Genomic DNA, 21616 nt, shown 5'->3' with positions numbered 1-21616 from the left:
CCTTTTTCAATGTCACCTATGTCTACTGCATGCTGCTGGTAGACACCGGTGCTGCAGCCGCACTGAACATCAGCATCTCCCTTCCCGGTGCAGAGCGGTAGGATAGTGTAAATATGACTGATCTATCCATCCTCCTTCATCATCAGCCCGTGAGTGCTCCTGGCTGGCCTCAGGTGAGGTCGGTCGGGGGGGGCCTGGGAAAAAATAGGAATGACTCCCGGTCATTCCCGCAGATGGTACAGAAAGGCTGGTAACGTCTCATCATAGCAACTGGAGGCTGAGCTCCATCAGCACCCCCCCCCTTTTCATGTCTAAAGAAAAGATTCTGTACTGCCTGGACTATCATAGCAGTGGGAGGGCTGTGGCTCCTCTCCCCCTCCCCCTTTAATGTCCTGCCTGGACTATCATATAGCAGCTGGAGGCTGCTCCCCTCCATTTTATCTCAACTAAAAATCAGTGTTTCTTATTCCTGCATTCTTTATTACTTCATCACACAAATGGGGGGGACACTGCCATGGTAGCCCAGGAGGGTTGGGGGAGGAGGGAAGCAACAGGTGGGGTTGTTGCAGGGGCACCCCTAGAATGGCATGCAGCTCATCATTTTTGCGGGATCTCTGGGACTCTGACCCAGAGCAGCTGTGCTCTCTCTGGTTCTCTAGTACACTTGCCCCATATTCTAGGCAGGACTGACTATTTTTAGATAAAAATAAAGAAGGGAATGACCCAGGGAGTCATTCCCATTTTTGTCTTTGCACCACCCGGCCAACCTCAGCGAGGCCAGCCAGGAGCACCCATGACAGCAGCAGATGGTACAAGGATTGAATAACCGTCAGCCAGTTTCCAATTGCAAACGGTGCAAAATGACTGATAACCATCAGAATCTCATCGCCAATTACAATGGCAGACAGTGCAATAGACTGGTAACCATTGTCTCTGCTACCTTTGCAAAGGCAAATGAATGCTGCTGTGTAGCACTGCAGTACCAGAAACGCGCGTCTGTCAGCAGCATCCAGCACACATACGGTGACAGTGACAAAAGGCAAAACGGGCTCCATGGTTGCCATGCTATGGCATCTGCCAGGGCAAACCAGGGAAAAAGGGCGCGAAATGATTGTCTGCCATTGCTTTCACGGAGGAATGATTGAGTGACGACATTTACCCAGAATCACCCACGACACTGTTTTTACCCCATCATGCATTGGGATCTCAACCCAGAATTCCAGTGGGTGGAGGAGTCTACAGGAACTACGGGATAGCTACGGGATAGCTACCCACAGTGCAACGCTCCGGAAATTGACGCTAGCCTCGGTACATGGATGCATATCACCGAATTAATGTGCTTAGTGTGGCCGCATGCACTCGACTTTATACAATCTGTTTTAAAAAACCGGTTTCTGTAAAATCGGAATAATCTCATAGTGTAGACATACCCTTAGATCTATCCCATCTTGGTAGATACTTTCCAAAGTCAGTGACAACGGCTGGAGTAATTTTAAGACAACAGCCAAGGATCGTTCATGAGAAAACCAGTGGGTTTTTCCAGGTTGGACTAATTTGAACTTCAGTCTCAGAGTATCTTCTATATTTTCCAAGATATTCAGTCTTTTTGGACTCTTGCTGAAAAAAGAATATCATGAAGACATTAAATTTATAGCTATTTTTAGTGTCTTTTGAGAAGTCTGCAGCTCATACTAGTGCTAGTTGAAGTAGATGGCCTCTGCAGTGTGTATAGGAGAGATTAGGGTTACACTTTTCTCTGAGCAAAGCTTGTACTCCACCACATCTTCCAGGGAAGTTTCCAGCTCCATCAAATGCACAAGCAGCCATCTATTTGGGGTCCAACTGACAGGCATTTAACTCTTCTAAGATGTGAGTTGTCACAGATGCAGCCAATGTGTCTTTTATAACTTCAACATCTAGAAATGCATCTACTGGCCTAAAACTGACATCAAGATAACATACACAATGACTTAATACTTGATGCCAATTTGCGTCGAGGCATTCATCAGCCATGTATGCAAATTTTTTGAATGTAGTGAGAGAGTTCTTCACATTTTCAACTGTTGAATCTTTCACTGTTGTACCGCATGCTTCTAACCAGTCAGTTGAGTTTCTTGCAGAAAGATAGTGAGCATTTGCTGGTCTTGTTTGGAACCAGTGTTTAACTTCAGGATGAATGAGTGACAATGCACTTAACGTTGGTCTTCAGTTTGTAGTGTGTGGTATCTCTTGCTTAAATAGAAAGTATGATGCCACAGCCATGTTTGTTCTCATTAACTGTGTTGTGAATCCAGCATTCTTAACAGCCTCATTAAGTGCTTCTAAAATTGGCTTTGAAAGTGGTCTTATAAGGCTTTCTGCATGTTGATGCATTCTAGAGGCGTGGTGTTTTGCAGCCTTTTCACGTAGTTTCTCAGCATTGGCTTTGCTGATCGGTCTGACAAAATAAGCTCCTGCACTTTTACCAATTATAGCATTGGGAAGCATTCCTTCTTCACAAGCTTTTCTCCAAGAAGTGCACCAGTAACCATCTTTTGTAACTTCAATAAATGGGAACACTTTGACCAACAAATATCAGGAACTGCCTTTAGGTTTTGGAGATGCTGTTTCTTCAGTAGGTAACTGTATTTGTAGTTTGGGCTGGTTGGATGTAGATACACCAGTTGAACCTTCAAATGACATGTTGATATGTTCTTGATGTGTTCTTCACCTTGGTCAGTTTTTAAGGCCTTTGAGTGGAAAAATTGTTGCATTGTTTTTTGTCGTTTCATTTTCACTTTGACCACTGTTTCACTCTATTGCTCTGTTGCTAGTGGCCCTGCACTGTCACTGTCTGCTGCCACCTGCCACTGTGACCTCTGCGAGTTGGTCTCTTGAGGTTCCACCCAGCTCTCAGTGATTTCAGCTGAGCTCTCAGTGGGGGAACCTCACTGATAGTGCAGTCTGGGCCATCTCTTCCACAGAAATACTGTCCCATAGCAGGTCTAAGCACTTAGGGTATGGCCACACTTGGAATTTCAAAGTGCTGCTGCGGCAGCGCTTGGAGAGAGCTCTCCCAGCGCTGCATGTAAACCACATCCTTTACGGGTGTAGCGTGCAGCAGCGCTGCCGCCCTGATTACACTAACGCTTTACAGTGCTGTATCTTGCAGCGCTCAGGGGGGTGTTTTTTCACACCCCTGAGTGCGAAAGTTGCAGCACTGTAAAGTGTGAGTGTAGCCATACCCTTAGACATGATCATCAGTGATTTCAGCTATAGTGGTCACTTAATAAAACAAAAAAAACTATCCATGGAGCCTAATCAGCTTTGTCTTTAAACAGTTGAGGAGGGCAGGTCAAATAGTACTTGTGACTCAGGCAGATAATCAAGCAAAACACCTGTCCCCACCCTCTCTCTTGATGTCCTCAATCAGCACAGGCTAAGTACAGTTCTACTGCCCTTTACTCGTACAATAAGAACAACTTTTTGTTACCCTCCCCCCGCATTCAAGTGATTTGTAACCCAACCCCAGCCAAAATCTAGCACTTGGGCAACACAGCTCTGTTTGCTGGATACCTAGGTAGATTAGATGTGAATGTAAATACAGTCTGGTCCTGAAGCCTTTCCCTCCAGCCCCTCCCAAAAAATCCAGGAATACATGAAGAAAAAGGTTGGTAAGGCAGGTTTTGGTGGGCCATCATAGGGAGGAAAATGCATGGTGTAAGAATTTTCAAAAACACTGGACCTTCTGACAGTGGGCAGAATGGAATCCTAGTCCCACCAAACAATATTCATGTTAATGTCGTCTCCATCTGCACTGTGATTCTGGGCAGTCCTGCCTCCTCACAGTCGCTATGCCTAAAGAAACCACTCTCAGATTAAAAATAGCCAGAGAGATGTCAATAGGTACAGCAGGTGTAAAATAGAGGTAGAGCGTGCTTTTGGGAGGCTGAGAGCCAAATGCAAATAGCTGCTGACTTACAATGTTAATTCAATGACTAATCAAGTCATTATAATGTCCTTCTCCTGCACTTTACACAATACTTGTAAAACCAAAAGGGAGGTCTTTGAACAATGAAGTGAGGAAGCAATGAGACTGGCAGAAGCCTAGCCAGACAAACAAGCTGTGGCAAATTCAGGTATAATTTACAGCATCCGCACCCTTCTTCTTGCATCCTACAACAGAGGACTAAGAGTATGTGTTATGATGCCAAACTAGATTACATAGTATAATGGATCAGACTAGAAGATGGTGGCATTTACTAGTGCCTACTAACTTCCAATCATGGGAGGCTTTGAAAAAGTATTCTCTATCTCCTCACTCTACTGATAACTTATATTCAAAATAGGCTTTTAAATTAAAGGTCTCATATATATATTATAAATAGGGCGGTCGATTAATCACAGTTAACTCACACAATTAACTCAAAAAATTAACTGCCATTTAAAAAATTATTTGTGATTAATTGCCCTGTTAAACAATAGAATACCAACTGAAATTGATTAAATATTGTTGGATGTTTTTCTACATTTAAAAATATATTGATTTCTATTACAACACAGAATACAAAGTGTAGAGCACTCACTTTATATTATTTTTTATTACAAATATTTGCACTGTAAAAATGATAAACAAAAATAGTATTTTTCAATTCACCTCAGACAAGTACTGTAGTGCAATCTCTTTATCATGAAAGTAACTTACAGACGTAGTTTTTTTTGTTACATAACTGTACTCAAAACCAAAACAATGTAAAATTTTTAGAACAACAAGTCCACTCAGTCCCACTTCTTGTTCAGCCAATTGTGAAGACAAACAAGTTTGTTTACATTTATGGGAGATACTGTTGCCTGCTTCTTATTTATAATGTGAGAAAGTGAGAACAGGCAGTCACATGGCACTTTTGTAGCCGGCATTGCAAGGTTTTCAAGTGCCAGATATGCTAAACATTCGTATGCCCCTTCATGCTTCAGCCATCATTCCAGAGAACATGCTTCCATGCTGATAATACTCATTACCAAAAAAATGTATTAATTACATTTGTGACTGAACTCCTTGGGGGAGAATTGTATGTCTCCTGTTTTGTTTTACCCACATTCTGCCATATATTTCATATTATAGCAGTCTCGGACAATGACCCAGCACATATTCATTTTAAGAACACTTTCGCTGCAGATTTGACAAAACGCAGAGAAAGTACCAATGTGAGATTCCTAAAAATAGCTACAGCACTTGATCCAAGGTTTAAGAATCTGAAGTTCCTTCCAACATTTGAGAGGGACAAGGTGTGGAGCATGCTTTCAGAAGTCTTAAAAAAGCAACTCGCAGATGCGGAAACTACAGAACCCGAACCATCAAAAGAGAAAATCATCCTTCAGCTGGTGGCATGATCTGACTCAGATCATGAAAATGAACATGCTTTGGTCCTCTCTGCTTTGGATTGTTATCAAACAGGTCATCAGCATGTCCTCTGGAATGGCGATTGAAGCATGAAGGGACATATGAAACTTTAGCACATCTGGCATGTAAATATCTTGTGATGCCAGCTACAACAGTGCCATGCAAACTTCTGTTCTCATTTTCACATGACATTGTAAACAAGAAGCAGGCAGCATTATCTCCTGCAAATTATAATCAAACTTGTTTGTCTGAGTGATTGGCTGAAGTAGGACTGAATGGACTTGTAGGCTCTAAAGTTTTCCATTGTTTTATTTTTGAACGCAGTTATTTTTTGCGCAAAATTCTACATTTGTAAGTTCAACTTTCATGATAAAGAGATTGCACTACAGTACTTGTAGTAGGTGAACTGAAATATACTTTTTCTTTTTTACAGTATCAATATTTGTAATAAAAAATAAATACAAAGTAAGCACTGTACACTTTGTATTCTGTGTTGTAATTGAAATCAATATTTGAAACTTTAGAAAACATCCAAAATATTTAAATAAATGGTATTCTATTATTAACAGTGCGATTAATCACGACTAATTTTTTTAATTGCTTGACAGCTCTAATTATAACATTATTTCAAGGCTGTTTTGGCAACATTAAACATTAAATATAACTTTTAACTGTGTTTTTTCTATTTTTTCAAAAAAAGCCAAAGTTATCAGAGTTGGTGAAGACACTTGAAACTCAAGAGGAGAACATAAGCCATATAAATGACTTCAGTGCAGCCAGAGAATTAAGAAAACTACAGTGGAAGATCAAGACTATTCTGGATGACTGGCTGGAACTTTATCGAATGGCTTTTGGTCAGTCACTGTAGAAAAACATTTTAGTGATGATTTTAATAGTTTTCAGTTTGCTTTTACTTCAGCAGGTAGTACAATGGACAAAGACTCAAGGCCTGTCCTTTGTCTTCTTGATCTGCAGTTTCAGACTTCATTTTATAGAGTGGCTTTTCTGGCTTTAAAATATTGTGCATTGAAACAGACAGAAGGGCAGATTGTGAACTTCTTAATCACATTGGTGAACAGTTATTCACACGAAAGGTTCCTGTGAAGCCAAGGTGACTGTGGAGTAGGGTATCACTCAAGGTGAGCAAGCGTTCTGGCCCTTAATGCGGAAGGCACTAATGACAGTGTCACCTGCACATTTCTCTGACTCAGTGGCACTGTAACTTTTGTTAGTGTTTGGGGTTAGGGAAAGAAATAAGTTTTTTAAAAAAACAGACTATCTTAATGGGTTTCTTTGGAGCTAGATATTCCATATACATTTGCTACTACGTTTAAGCAGTACATTATAATACATTAATTTATATTGGAATTCCTGTCTCTGCATGAAATTCATGTCTGGGCATTGAGCCAAAGTATGAATTATGCACCTTTTAAGCCATATTTGGTCATTTAAAAGGAACTAAAGTGATGTATAGACCTCATGCTGGTCCTTTGCACAGGCATGAATTTCACCCACTGAGTACTGGCTGCATAAGATATTTCTTAAACTAAATCCGCGAGACTGTGGCTTTCTGGTTCAGTATAATCTGGCAACGCCTGTATTTTGTAATCTCTGTATTTTATTCCCTCCAAAGAGAAACATTCCATAATATTTGAGCCCTCTTGTAAGGAACATGAACTTGAATATGATCTTCCTTAGAAATTATTCCATTTCTCATATATCTTGTCAATATTGTTAATCCTGATTATTTGTATCAATTCCCGTGCATAAAAGTAGCCACCAGCACAGCTGAAATGTAGGTTTGGTTGGGTTTTTTACTCCCCGCCAAAGTCACATCTGGTACAATAACCAGTCCTGCACACTAAGAGCAAAATCTCTCTCAAAGCTGCTAGGTCCAGGAGCATGTGAAAAATATTAGAACCAAGATCTGCCACCTGAGGGAAGAATTTAGATTTCATAGTTGGTCTTGTGCTTCTGAATACACAGTGGAAGACTTCCACTTACAGGCACATGACCATAGCCAACTGCAGAAGAAGGGCTTAGTTTTTTGTTCGTTGGTTTGTTCGTTTTTTTGTCTCCTAAGACTGACATCTATGGTGTGGTGGTGGTGGTGTATTTCAGAAATTGATTCACCACACGTTCACAAAATGCCTGGTCTTCCTCAGAGAGCTTTAAGAAAACGCACAGTACAGTCAGCAGCTGCTTCCTTGGTTACCTCAATCGTACAGAGAGCACAAGAGAAGAACAGAGAGGACAGTGGAGCCTATGAGTCAGACAGCTCTCTCCTGCTAGCTCGTTTTCAATCAGTTCCTGCTCATAACATGCAGTGGGAGTTGTCGCCTTATTCTCCCAGGTAAAAAAAATATAACATCATTTCTCATTGCCCACTGAAATGTTTCTGTTATGAGAACTTAATTGTGCATTATGGTGAATTTTAGGTTATTCTAATCAAGCTTAATTATCAGTGGCATAGAACTGATTATTTCACGTACCCCCCTTGTGGCATTGTAAAAATAACAAGAACAAGTTAGTGACAGGAAAACCGTGAGAGGTTTGGGAAAGTATCCTGAACTGATCCTGGAATACAGTTTAAATAAAACATTACCTTTTTTGGATTATCATCATACCTTTATATTACAGTAATATCCAGGAGCTTCATTCAGGAGTGGGGCACTATTGTACCAGAAAGAGATCTTGGAGTCTTTGTAGATAGTTCTGGGGAAACATCCGCTTAATGTGCCGTGGCAGTCAAAAAAGCTAACAATGTTAGGAACCAGTAGGAAAGGGATAAATAATAAGACAGAAAATATTATAATGCCACTTTATAAATCCAAGGAACACCCACACCATGCATACTGCGAGCAGTTCTGGTCACCCCATCTCAAAAGATATATATTAGAACTGGAAAAGGTGCAGAGATGGGCAACAAAAATTATTAGGGACATGGAACAATTTCCATATGAGGAGAGATTAAAAAACGGGGAGTTTCATTTTAGAAAAGAGATGACTAAGGGGGGATATGAGAGGTCTCTAAAATCCTGACTGGTGTGGAGAAAAAGTGTTATTTACTCTTTCACACAACACAAGACCCGGGGTCACCCAATAAAATTAATAGGCAGGAGATTAAAAACAAAAAAAAAGGAAGAACAGTACTTCTTCACACAAGGGGGGTCCTGAGCCTCTGTTTGACAGAAGCTGGGAGTGGACAACAGGGGATGGATCATTCAATAATTGCCCTGTTCAGTTCTGTAGAAGGGCCCAGCCGAGGCTCGTCCCACCACCTCGCAATAGTTCGCTATGGGCCCAAGCCGTGGGTCAGGCTGGCCAGTAAACAAACAGTCAGGAGCTTGGGCCCTTAGGCAAGGCCGAGCCAATAGTTCAATATGAGCCCAGGCCCTATGTCAGGGCGGGGCAGCAAACACCCAGTCAGGAGCTCAGGCTTCTGAGTGTGGGGTGTGAGGGGGAGACTGCCACCCGTGCGTGGGGTGGCAGGGGGGACGCAAGCCCACCCACTCCACTGCGTCCCAGCCCAGGGCCCTAGCAGCAGCAGGAGACTCAGTGCTGTGTCAGTGGGGATCCTGACCGCAACACACTGACATGGGTTCTGGCTGGGCTGCGGCCAGACCAGGGTCGACTGCTCCCGGGCTACTTCCGGACTCCCCCTCGTAGGGTACCTGGGTTAGGCGGTGTCCTCGGAGGTTTCCAGCACCATCGGTTCCTCCGGGTAGCGGGTGAGGGGTAGACTTGGCTGCTTCTCAGGGTAGCTGGCAAGTGGTAGGCTGGGTTGCTCCTCAGGGTAGCTGGCCAGGGGTAGGCTGGGCTGGGCTGGCCAGTCCTCGTGTTGGCTGCAACCTGCCAATGTGTCCCACCCCAGAGCTAGACCACAGGCATCTGGCCTTTCAAGCAGCTGGCTTTCAAGTGAGCTCTGCAGTTGCTCTTTTCAACTTCCTGTCCTGCGCCCTGCCCTCTGGGGGGCTGGTGCAGGACACGCTGGCTCTGCCCATGTTGGTGCTAGGGGAGGCTCATTCCACTGCCTTGCTACAAGTTCATTCCCTCTGAAAGCCTCTGGCCTTGGGCACTGTTGGAAGACAGGATACTTGACTACATGGACCAGTATGGCCATTCTTATGTTTCTATGGGTTGTACACACACATGACAACCCAGACCCTGGCCTGACCTGAAAATCTTGCCTTTTAAGGCCCCAATCTCCCAAATGACTTCACATGGGCAATATTAACTTGCACAGGGCCTGAGAAAACTTGAGATTTAGTTCTGCTCTGCCTAGAGTGCCAGTTACACAACTCCCGTTACCCTATTGAAGCCATGCAACTAAAACAGAGAATTATAACGGGTAATTTTTGTTCTCTGTGTTGCCCATAGTCCTTACCCTTGCAGGTGTATGGTTCTGAATCACCTCCTACAACTAGCTAAATTACTTCTTTTGTTTACACCAGTACATAACAGGTGACATTATCATCAGTTAATTGAAAAAGAATTTCACCCATGTATATGCACCATATATAGGTACATCTTAGTACTGCAGAACACTTATCTGCTTTGTTTTCCTGACATTTAAACTACTGATTATTAACTGTTGTTTTCTCTTGCAGAATTTCCTCTTTAGTAAACAGCAATATCAAACCAGATCAGCCAAATATGCCTCAGTTCAGTTTAAATAAAGGCACCCCCATACTACAGAACTCCTACATATCAGGGTAAGGAAGTCTGAGCAGGAACTGGACAATGTTGATTCTTAGTGACTTACTGACAAACCATTTACAAACAAGCATTTACTGACAAGCATCTTACAGACACTATTTGTTTTTTCCTGTGATTCAACACAATTATGTATGATTTCATTATAATACATTACGAATCATAGAAACTCTGTAAACCAAAAGTAGTTTATTGTTGTCATACTTGAGATATCTGCGGAGAATGAGGTGATGTATAAGAAGACTGTCACATTCCACTACTTCTCCCTGTTGAGGATTTGCTGCCGTTTTTACTGACACAGAGGTTCCATTAGCTATTTCCTTAAAGCAAATTTGCATTGTATTTTTCTTTTATTTAACTGAATTGTGATACATAAGCTCAGTGATACCCCACTATGGGTAAAGCAAGTAAAGGAACAACATATTCAAATTTATACATGACCAGCCTGTAATTCCATCAGCAATCTGATATCATGAACCATGACACCAAAGCTCAAGTGGCTTCTTTTTGACTCCAGAATGCCAACATGGAATAATAACCCTGTTTTATGTCTATATTATACCTAGATTAAAAGAAATGTCTATTGTCTTCCTCCTGTATACAAGATCCCCTCTTCTCTTGACCCTCCTTCACACTTGTTTCTTATCCTTCTGTTATGTCCCTAAAAAATCAGCTCCTTGCACCATACAATATACAAGGTCTAAGTATCGGATTCAAGCCAACCTTTACTCATAGCTCTTTTCATTGCCATTCCTTACTCCCGGTACACTCATATAGGGACTGATCCAACATGCTCTGATAACAATGGGGGTCTTGCCATTAACGTCAGTGGACTGTGGATCAGACCAGTAGACTTCAAAATTCTTCCTGTTGCCTTCACCTTAGAAAAGATTTGCCTCCTGTGAGGAAATCATGTTGTGAAGCGGGCATGGCAGGTTCTCTTTTACTGAAGTTGTGTGCAAGCCTGCAGCAAGATAGTACCTTGGCATTTTCCCAAGAAAGAACATGACAGCTTTGCACTTCTACAGCACCTCTCATCCAAGGACTTTTCAAACATGATCTAAGCTTCACGCTACCTTTGTGAGACCAGCAACACTAATACCCACATAATTCACGCTTAACTTCTGTGACTAAATAATTAAAACGGTCAGTCAGTCATAGTATATTTATAAGGGCATGAGGTGCACATGAGACCTGTAGAAAACCAGGGAGTCAGACCGGCAGACTTTGAAATCTGCATTCAGAGTTAAGCAATTTTCAAAGCCTACTTGGCCAGCTCATCCAGTTAGGGAGAGCACCATCCAACTTTCCCATCTGGCGAACTCAGCAGCTCTGCTCCTGCAGAATTCAGGAACACCACATCATCAGAGATTTGGTCACACCTCTGGAACCTCAGCCTTCAACTAGCTACACATGCTGATTAACCAGAGTTCAGGAAATTTAGGTTTGACCCTGCTGTGCTGTTTACAGATTATGGTTTAAAAGATGCTGTTCTCTGTATTCAGTTTATTTGACATTCTATTTAACTTGCTTCTGTTTTCACTTTAGCACCAAAGCCTTGACTGCCCTCTAATTTTCCCCTTTGCTTTCTATTTCTCATGACAGCGATAAACTATGGTTTACATCTCATAGTGCTTGCCCTGTTGTCCTTCGGAGAACACTGGTGGGGCAGGAAGGAAAGACATGCAGATGTAGTAATCATCAGATTCCATATGTATCAGACCTTGAGTATGATCACCTTATTAACAACCAGATGTCTGCGCTGGAACAAATCATGGTGATCTGTGTGTCTTCTTCATTGAAAACAAATGGGGATCCAAGTGAAGACAAATTAGAGCAACTCTACGAGTGGAAGAACAGGAACAGAAGTATGCCATGTATTCAGGTGGGTTTCATGGGAGTTTAGCATATTTGAAAATAGTTTTTTAATAAACAACGCTTGTATCCATTTGCTGTTTATCCTGTCACCAAAATCTGAAAAATGTTCTCACCATTTGAGTAGTCAATACATTTGCATGGCTAGGAGAATATGGAATAGTAAATTAATCTAAAGACTTTCTCTTCACATTTATGGGATCAAGTTTAGTATGGTATAAGGCAGGGGTTCTCCTTTTTCTTTCTGAGGTGCCCCCCCAACATACTATAAACCCCCCCACAGCCTATCTGTGCCACAACAAATGTTTTTCTGCATATCCAGTAGATTAAAAGCCCAAGGCAGGCATTAGGGGGGTAGCGAGCAGGGCAACTGCCTGTAGCCCCCACACCACAGGGTGCCCTGCGAAGCTGAGTTGATCTGGCTTTGGTGTCAGCCCTGCGCAGCTTGGCCTTCCTGCCCTGAGCCCCATGGAGTCTTAACATTGGCCCTGCTCTCTGGTTGATTTTGGCAGACCCACTGAAACTGGCTGGTGTAAGGTACATGTCACAAAGTGGATACGAGCAACTATGTTGATGAAACTTATGTACAAAGGGACTGGAACAAGATGTATGTTAAAAGTTGGAGACAGAATAGTGCATGGTGGCTACTTTAACTTACACACTTTTATTGCTGCGTTTCTTGCATCATTTTTCTCACAGTCTCTAGGGCCCTGTCTGCACTGAGGATTTCCTGAACTTTTTCTCCAGTGCTGGGAATGAAGCACAGGCAGAAATCTGATCCAGATGTTTCTATCATCATGTTATCTAGTCTTAGATGGCATGATGATAAAAATAAATGCCAGTGGCTGAGCTACACTAATGCTTCCCACCAGTATTAGCATGGCTGAATCTGCTGGAACAAGTTTGGGAGGATTTCAGAAAATCCCACATAGTTGCTGCCTTGATTGATGTGTACATAACACCAGTTTAAGCACCTGAACAGGTCCTTACAGATGTGTAACTTATAACCCCTCAGAAATTGGCCCCATAGTATATATCAATTTAAAGTAATATGTTTGGAAAAAACAAAATATAAGGGGTGAAATCCTGGTCCCATTGAAGTCAATAGGAGAACTCCCTTTGGCTTCAGTGGGGCCAGGATTTTCATCCAAGAAGTTTAAAAGTGGAGGCTGGAACAAATACAAATTAAATACCTCCAGTCTGCAAAGAGGAGTAGAACTGGCACCACTCTTAAGTATCTGCTAAGAATTTCATGTCAGGGTGAGTGCCATGCATGTGGTTCCACATAAAACAGAGGGAAGGAGAGGCTCCTAGGTACAGATGTATTCATGTGTGCATATTGCTCTTCCCTTCTGGAGACCTGGGTTCAAATCCCACTTGAGTCTCTGGTAAAAATGGAGTTTTGGGTTTTCCATCCTAGTCCTTGGATATTTGTCCACTTCATAAAACCCTATACACTGCAGCCTTCTAATTAGTTCCTTCATGCTAGCAGTAGGATCACTAGTATTTTGAAAGTCAGGACTCCAGTACATTGAGAACTAAATGAGAAGCGCTCACCATAATTGGCAGCCCTCTCTCCTTTCATAAGCACTAGATTTAATTTTAAACTTACAGGTATGGCTTCTTTGAAGAAGTGGCAAATTAACCCACAAGGAGAAATCCAACAATTATGAATATGATCTCCAAAAACAAGTGTGCTCAGAACAGCTGCCTGCCTCAGTCACAAAGAAGAAGATAATTAGTTCAGTTTGGCTCATCAGGAGAGGGAATATTATTTACTGATGATTGGTTAGAATAAGATTTATAGCCTACATATTTCTATAATTGCACTTCCTATGTTGCTTCAGGGTCGCCTGGACTCCTATCGTCTCCTCAAATACGACATCACCTCTGCAGATGAATTTACAGGTCATAAAGGTTCATTACTGGTGCAAAGGCATAATGTTGCTCCCGGCATGTTTTTGGTATGTTAAAACTGTTACCACTGTCTATATGTACAGCCAAATATTTTACTTTTAATGATATTACCACTATATTGGAACGAGACTATGACTTCTGATTGCCACCATGCTGCACACTGTGTCTATTCAGACACTCCTGGCAGTAGCCAGAACAGTCTTTCTTCAGAAGCCCAGGGCTCTGCCACTCTCATGCCTTGATCTTAGCTATTTGCAATATAGGACTTGCAATACAAATTGCAGTATTCTAATTCTGCCTAGCAGAGGACTGCTGTACTTGTGCCACTAGTCAGTTCTTTAGAATATGAACCATGTTTCTTTTTCAGTTTCAAATATAACAGTTAGAGTCATGTTAACAGAAACATGATGAAAACTATTTCATTTGTTGCAAAAAAGCTTTGAAGCCATATCAAACAGGGTATCTCAGTCTTTAACAAGGGAAAAAGCATGACCTTTCAATCTTATTGAAAACCTTTTGCAAATCAGGAAGAAGTTTAAATCAAATGTACACTTTGGCTAGTTTTAGGTTTAATATAGTATTGTGCCAGGTTTGAATTCATTAGAACCCCAGGTAGACGACATACTAATCTTTTAATACTTAAGTGACTGGTGCAAAGATTTGGCCATAATAATTTGTGTTAGAACTCAGCTGTAGTTATAAAAACTGTACAGAAGAGTTGATTCTTCAGCCCTTTAGTCCCATGCAATATTTGGCTAAGGATGGCTAAATATTGTTGAACTGCACTCCATTATTATTACACTGGGATCAAATCTAGTCCTTGAATCTCCATGTGAACACCACGACAAATGCTGTTTTTCCTTTAGCTATTCTTCTTTTCTTTCTTCTAACAACAAAAGTCTCCATTAATGACATAGTGGTTATTTCCCGTAAACCTGTTACTGATAGAGAGCAACAATAATCATTTCCTGCATTTGCTCAATATGAATTTTCAGCACTTGCTATGGCATTCAGAGTATAGGAGCTTTAATATATTCTCCATTCCTGAGAAGAGTAATAAACCCAGGGTTGTGAGTTCAATCTTTGAGGGGGCCATTTAATGATCTGGGGCAAAAATCTGTCTGGGGGTTGGACTAGATGACCTTCTGAGGTCCCTTCCAACCTGTTATAGTCTATGATTCTAGGAAACATTAAAAACTGTTTCCATCAGTGAGAAGCCAATTATTACTTTTAAAATAAAAGGCAAAGAAAACATTCCACATGAATATCCCATCCGTGATCAACTTATCCGTCCACTGGGTGACACTATAGAGCCACACAAAGTTACTGGATTGCATCTAAAACTGCAGAAAGTGTGTCTAAGGAAGATTAAATTTAATATTTGACATTTCATTTCTCTGCACACTATTGCAATATGTAGCATTTTGCATAAAATATATTAACTTCCTCCTTGATCATAAAGGGTAAATTTGTCAGATTAATGATATAACTAAAAAGTGGAAAAAAACAAAGCCCCCACTCTATATTTACAGAGCTGATCAAAATCGGTGAAAAATAAATTGGCCATTTCTTAATGAGTGGAAACGGAGACAATACAAGGTAGCTGAGCCCAATGTGTAGTTCATTGGGCATCACCACACACGTGCCAATAGAAAAACATCTCGGTCTGAATGACCCACCAGCTTGTGCTACAGAGGAGCACTGCTATAACAGGGCTGAGTAAAGATGCTAGCCAGCTACATAGAGATGTTTTGGCTCTGGTCCATATCACTGGTTTTGCATTTCCATATGAAGTGGTTTAGTGAATATGAAAAAAAGTTAGGAGCATAATGTAAAGCTTTATGATTAATGTTAATCCAGATGTTTACAGTAGTTCATGAACTTGCCTAACATTCACAGTCATTTAGAACGTGTAGACAATGAATACATAGCAGCGGTCAATCTGATAGAATGAAATTTTTCCTTATCCTAGAAAGATGAACCACCAGTGTGTGTTCAGTATCAATTCTGTAGCCAGGCCTGACAGAGATAAAAGAGCACATGGATCTGGAATTGGTCTACCGTATGGCCTTGATTATTCTTCCTAGAAATAGGATGGTGATTAGCAAGGTTGTTAATGTCCAGAGATGTTTTCTTAAACAAGGACCAAATCACCATGTTTAGATGTGGCTGGCAGTTTGGCTTTCTGAAAGGAGGTATTAACAGTCCTTTTCAATAACAGTCCCAGTGTCTTTCCACTGGCAAAACAATCAACCAGAAAAGAGATGTGTCAATTTGGTAACAACTCCCTAAGCATATCCAAAGCCTTAAAAATGAAACTGGGCAAAAAACAATTCGTACAGATGGTGCCTTCCTTACTATTCCTATGGAAGCATTCAAACCACACTGAATCAATTGATTTTAAGAAATAAGTCGATGATTCCTTATAGCAAGAACCATGTGACTTTCCATGCTGAGTCAGTGCAGTTAATCTGCCAGAAAGACTGGTTGCAGTTTAGGAAAGTTTCATCAGCATGGCCAAGGAGGAGAAAATGTGACCACAGCCATGCCACAGAAATGCAAATATTCTCCATGAGCCCTTTGACCAGATCTAAGTGAAACTTCCAGCAACAGCACTCCAGCCTTCTGCCCTAATTCAGGTTATTTGTATACTGTGGTGATCTGCAAAGCCAGTGAGGGGGGGAAGGATGCCTCCAACTGCTATTCTGTATGTGGTCACAGACAACAGAGGGCCATAATGTTCCATAAAATCATCCACAGACTGGCCCAAGAGCTGAGTAATAAATTACCTCAGAACATTCTGGAACCTCAGAGTCCATCATTCTCCAGTGGTAGATCCACTTAAGAACCAGGAATGGTGCCGACCTCAGCCTAGAGGAAGTAACTATCTAAGGACAAAGGGGTTACTGTGCATTTCGATTAGGTACATGTTTGCGGTTGACCATGGGCTTCTCAGGATTTGAAAAATCAGGATACAAGTAAATTGTTGAAAGTCACATGGAAATTGGTTGCAGAGCCAGAAACAGAACCTTATTCTCCTGACTCCCTGTCCGGTTCCTTAGCCACAATACCATCTTTCTTCCTCTTCCCTTTTTTCTTATTACTTTGAAGTTGTATGCAAAAGAAAGCTGACATCTTCAAATTCAGATATCAAGTATTTCAATTTTGCTTGTGTTTTAAGTTTGTATGCAGCAAAATGAGTATTTCCAGGAAGGGAAGGGTTCTTCTAAGCCCTGTAAATTTAGGAATGCAAAATTAAATATTTTAAATTTTTTACCTCAGTGCAGCCAACTAAATTTCCTCTAATTGAGTCAACACCCTTATGAATTTCTTTAGATGATCAGGAAAAAAAAAAAAATCTCCAGAGGAGCACAATTGTCATCCTATGATCAAAAGGCAACTCTTAGCTTGCCTAAAAGGACAGTGTCCATCCTTAATTTCCTATTTACGTAACTATTAAACCAATAAACACAATCAAGTAATGGTAAACAAAAGGAAATAAGTTGTACAAATTTAAATAACTTCATTAATCAATGGAAATAAAATGTTTTGTGATATGAACGATTGGTTTTTGAACAATTTTCTAAATGATGATTTAAATGCCTTGAAGAAATAGTTTTACAGAAGCATTCCAGCAATGCTATTTGCTCCCAGGGGCAGCCACATCTCTCTGAACATGGCATGTGCTTCCCGCCATGGGGACAAATCCACTCCCATCATAGGATTCTTTGGCTAGGATTCAATTCCTGTGCCTACAAAACATTAAAGAGCTGTACACTGAGAGGGGAAACCAAGATTTAACACTGCTTTTGGATAAAGTTGCTTTTCAAAAGCATTGTTTGTGCTGAATTAAAAAAAACAACAAAAAACCTCCTTCATCTGGCTTATTTTTCTTCCTTAAAGGATTTTAGGTGCTCTGCCCAATTTAGATGCTTTTTTCAGCTTGTTAGTATATATGTGATTCATGAAGAATTGACAGAGTATTGAACTCGTTAATCCAGCAGTAGCAAGGCATGATATATATTACCAGGAGACAAGTTCATTCTTAAACTGGAATGAGCCAAAATCAAAATACCTGCTTTGACCCACAGGTACTGTAATAGCTGCAGGGAGAATGGCTGTAAGTCATTGCATCTGAAAATGAACGTGAAGATGATGCAGAGGCTTCAGCTGGTATAGGGTTTGGCTACCCACCTTCTCCTTGGCTCAGGCTGATGCTCAAATCTCTCTACTACTCCAGTCAGCTTCCAATGCCAGTGTAAGGCCAGGGTCCTAATTTTCAAAACAATTAATGCATCAAGCCCCAGTTAACTCAAAGACCAACTTGTGATCTATGAATGCCCACAACAGTTGCTCTTTTCTAGGGCTATGCAAATCACAAAGCCCAGGATGAAGTGCATGAGGGCTGCGGACAAAATTTTCTCTGTTGAAGGGATCCTGCTATGGAACAATCTTCTAGAGATCAGGTGAATCCCAGTCTGACCATCTTTAGGAAATCTTGCAAGCCTTCCTCCACTATAAGTGACACAATTCAAAACATCTCTTTTAGTCTAAAACCCCTTTCAACTTCCCCTCACATCCCATTCCTTCCTCCCCCCTCAACCCCCCCGCCAACTCCTATCTCAAGGAGAGTTCTGATCTCATAAAGGGAGGAGTGCCAGAGTTTCAATGAAGTCCTCTAGTGACTGCTTTCATGACTAATTCTAGCCAATGTCAGAGCAGGATTGCTCCCACACATAGTGGACTTGGCAGCGGTAGATGCCTGCATTGGATGCCTCATTACCTCAGGGCTTGCAGTAGCAGGAAGAGATCAACTGCAGAGTTTGCACTGATGATCCGAAGAGCAGGAAAAAGCAGCAGGTCGAAGCCACGCATATATTCCCTGCATAGGGAACAAGACATGTAATCTGGGTCCAGGGTGGCTGACATCTGCTGACGCATGTTGGGATAGGAACAGAAAGAGCCAAAAAAAGAACTGTAAGTGGAATGAGGAATTGGAGAGGCATGAGAAAGGATAGTTTTCAGTTAGCAAAAGCCTAGGTAGATAGGCTGGCAGAAAGACATGAGAGGCAGGGGAAGGAGTAGGGGAGAGACAGACAGACATAGAAAGGGAAGATGGAGAGGTTGGTGGCAGAAAGACAGGGCTGTGAAAAGAAAAAAAGCAGGGATGCAGAAAAAGTGTAAGGAAAAAACCTGAAATATGGGGACCCCATAGAAGAATGGAGAAGGGGGAAGAGAGAGAGAGGAGAGCTAGGGAAGCAACAGACAGGAAGAACAAGAAAAAGCAAACAAAACGACACAGATATCAGCAGAGCAAGGAGTGAAGATGGGGGAAAGCAATACAAAAAACATGTTTTTGGTTAGTATATTTTAGGTAATTTAGTCATCTTCTTGCATGACCAATGAGAGGGAGTTCACTGGAAGGGGAGGGGCTGATTGCAGTCTAGTGGAGAAGAATCAGGTAAATGCTAACCAGTGGGAATGAGAAGCTGGGCAACACCAAGGCTCACGTCCCCTGTGTCCTCAGCACTCCAGCCAATGCTCTAAAGATTTGTAGTAGTTTCAGTTACGATATGCAAATTACTACAAGAACACTTTGGACTGCTAAGAGAAAAACATGTATGTCATGCTGCTGCTCCTGACAACGTTGGGCTTCTATTGGAACACACTGGCCTGGACTTTGTGTACCTTTTCAGTGAATTCTGTGATCACAAAGAAACTCACAAAACTTTGGCTCAGTGTTGGCAGGAAAACTAGGAGAGAGCCATGTTCCTCTTCGGGATACCTGAGGCAAAATGTGCATGAAGAGTTTCTGCAAGGGAAACATGGTCCCAGCAGTTTGCATTTAGCTGCAATCAGTAGCTGAGGTGGAGCATTGTTGCCACTCCCTCTCTCACACACATCATTGCCAAAGACAGTTAAAGATGGAACCAGATCTGGATCACCAGATGGAAGGGGAGTTCCTTTGGTTACAAAACTTATGCTGCTTGACCCAGACAGTTCTGGAAGCATAGAGAAGACGCAGTGTCAGGCAAGACACTGCAGTGGTGCCCAGCTACCAGAGTAATTCTCTGCTTAGATTTCCAAATGCATGTGTGTGAAGAGTGACCCTCTCAACAATGGCTTCAGCACTTTTTGCTAGAGTCCTTCAGGGCATCGACACCACACGCTTTATGACTGAAAGAAAAATGGGTCACAAATGCGTGAAACAATATCACTCTGCCTGCTTTCACCTATGAAATTAAAAATGCCTGAGATTACCAAGGGTTTCTCCCATTTCTCCATTAAAAGTGGTGTCCCATGTTGTGTTCTTCACTGGTTACATTTCAAATAAACAAACCTTGGTTTGAGCACAAAATGAAGAAAATCCAGTAACCCCAGGGATCTTCTTCCAGTGAATACACCCATTGTTACTTTAATATGTGTTACTCTAAAAATTCAAAACATCTTGACTAGGAGTGTGTTGCCTGCTGAGAAGCTTCTGTGAAGCGAGCCAGATGTTTCCAGTTGTGAACCACTTGGGACTTCCCACAACATGAGCAGTTTGGGATATACCCTGAACTTAGTGATTTGTATTATTTCAGTATTTTTAACTCTGTGGGCTTAATTCTTATATACACTAGGCCCCAGAATGGTGTAAAGGGCCTTATTGAGAGACTCAGACCCAGTATGCTGTCACCTATCATTAAGACAGAGAGAAAAAACAAAGAATAGCTCCATCCTTATTCATTTTGTAGCTGATATCTCAGTAGGCTTTTCTTAGAGCCCCATTTATAAACCATCCACAGGCTGGCTCAATGAAGAGCAGCTTCGGCAATTGGGTAAAAAGTATTTGTTTTTTCTTGTATCTGCTGTGATGGTATTCAGCTTTGTGATACTCGAGTAAAAAAATGTAAGGTACTGTCCTGTGAGGTGCTAAGTTCTCCTTGGGAAGTGCCAATTAGTCAGTTTTCATTGACTTCTAGAGGCTTTGTGGATGCTGAGCACATAGTAGAATCAGGCTCTTACTCATTACATACAAAAAAGTCTTCACTTTTATGGGTTACCTGGGCCACGGTAAGCCCCTCCTATCCCTTTTCAATGCCAACTTCCATGCTGGGAGTGCAGATTAAATGCAGGGGGTCATGAGTTTGGCTGTAGCAGCATTTTGTTAATAACAAATTGTTATTAGGGGGGAAACATGTAGAGATTCTGAGAGGAGTGCCTTGTCCACAGCATGCGGATCCAGTCTTGCAGAGGTTGGGCTGCATTCAGCACTATTATGATTCCATTGATTTCACGAGGTTTTACTAGTTTTTCATTTGGTTCATTATGCCCAGTATATAAGGTCACTTTTACCAACAGACAAATATTGTGACTGAACACAAATGTAGCCAACATAAAAGTTGAGACCTAAACCCACAAAATAAAGGAACATCTGAGTGGAAGGGGAAGCTGTTGCTACATCCAGTTAACTCCAGTCCGGCTTCGGCATTATAGCACACATTAGACTCTTCTATTAGAGGCTGTCAATTCTGGACAATGTTACATATCCTGCATGTATTGCCTTCCTTCCCCACTTTCCAAACAGATTGTCGCACAAATAAAATAAACACAAAACTCTGTCCCTGTCTATCCTACAGCACCAAAAAGTTACACTTTATTTCATTTTTGCTATTGTTAAAATATTAAAACCAATTCCTGCTGCTTCCCTTGCATATAGTACACAGGGGCAAACTCCTATTCATA

The 21616-nt window shown here is 41.6% G+C and overlaps 1 protein-coding gene across 1 annotated transcript in view; it reads left to right on the top strand.

Annotated features, from left to right (window-relative positions):
* Positions 1 to 21616, top strand: part of LOC116835628 (uncharacterized protein C3orf20-like) — a 54983-nt gene that overhangs the window by 13649 nt on the left and 19718 nt on the right. The window contains exons 5-9 of the mRNA XM_075067092.1: positions 6081 to 6234; positions 7502 to 7733; positions 9991 to 10095; positions 11702 to 11981; positions 13819 to 13935. Of these exons, the coding sequence (XP_074923193.1) occupies positions 6081 to 6234; positions 7502 to 7733; positions 9991 to 10095; positions 11702 to 11981; positions 13819 to 13935 (888 nt within the window). The remainder of the gene's footprint in view (positions 1 to 6080; positions 6235 to 7501; positions 7734 to 9990; positions 10096 to 11701; positions 11982 to 13818; positions 13936 to 21616) is intronic.

Source organism: Chelonoidis abingdonii, chromosome 1 (genome assembly GCF_003597395.2).
Source record: "Chelonoidis abingdonii isolate Lonesome George chromosome 1, CheloAbing_2.0, whole genome shotgun sequence".
NCBI classification, from domain to species: domain Eukaryota; kingdom Metazoa; phylum Chordata; order Testudines; family Testudinidae; genus Chelonoidis; species Chelonoidis abingdonii.
The sequence above is the reverse complement of the archived record's forward strand: the minus strand, read 5'-3'. Positions and strand labels throughout refer to the sequence as shown.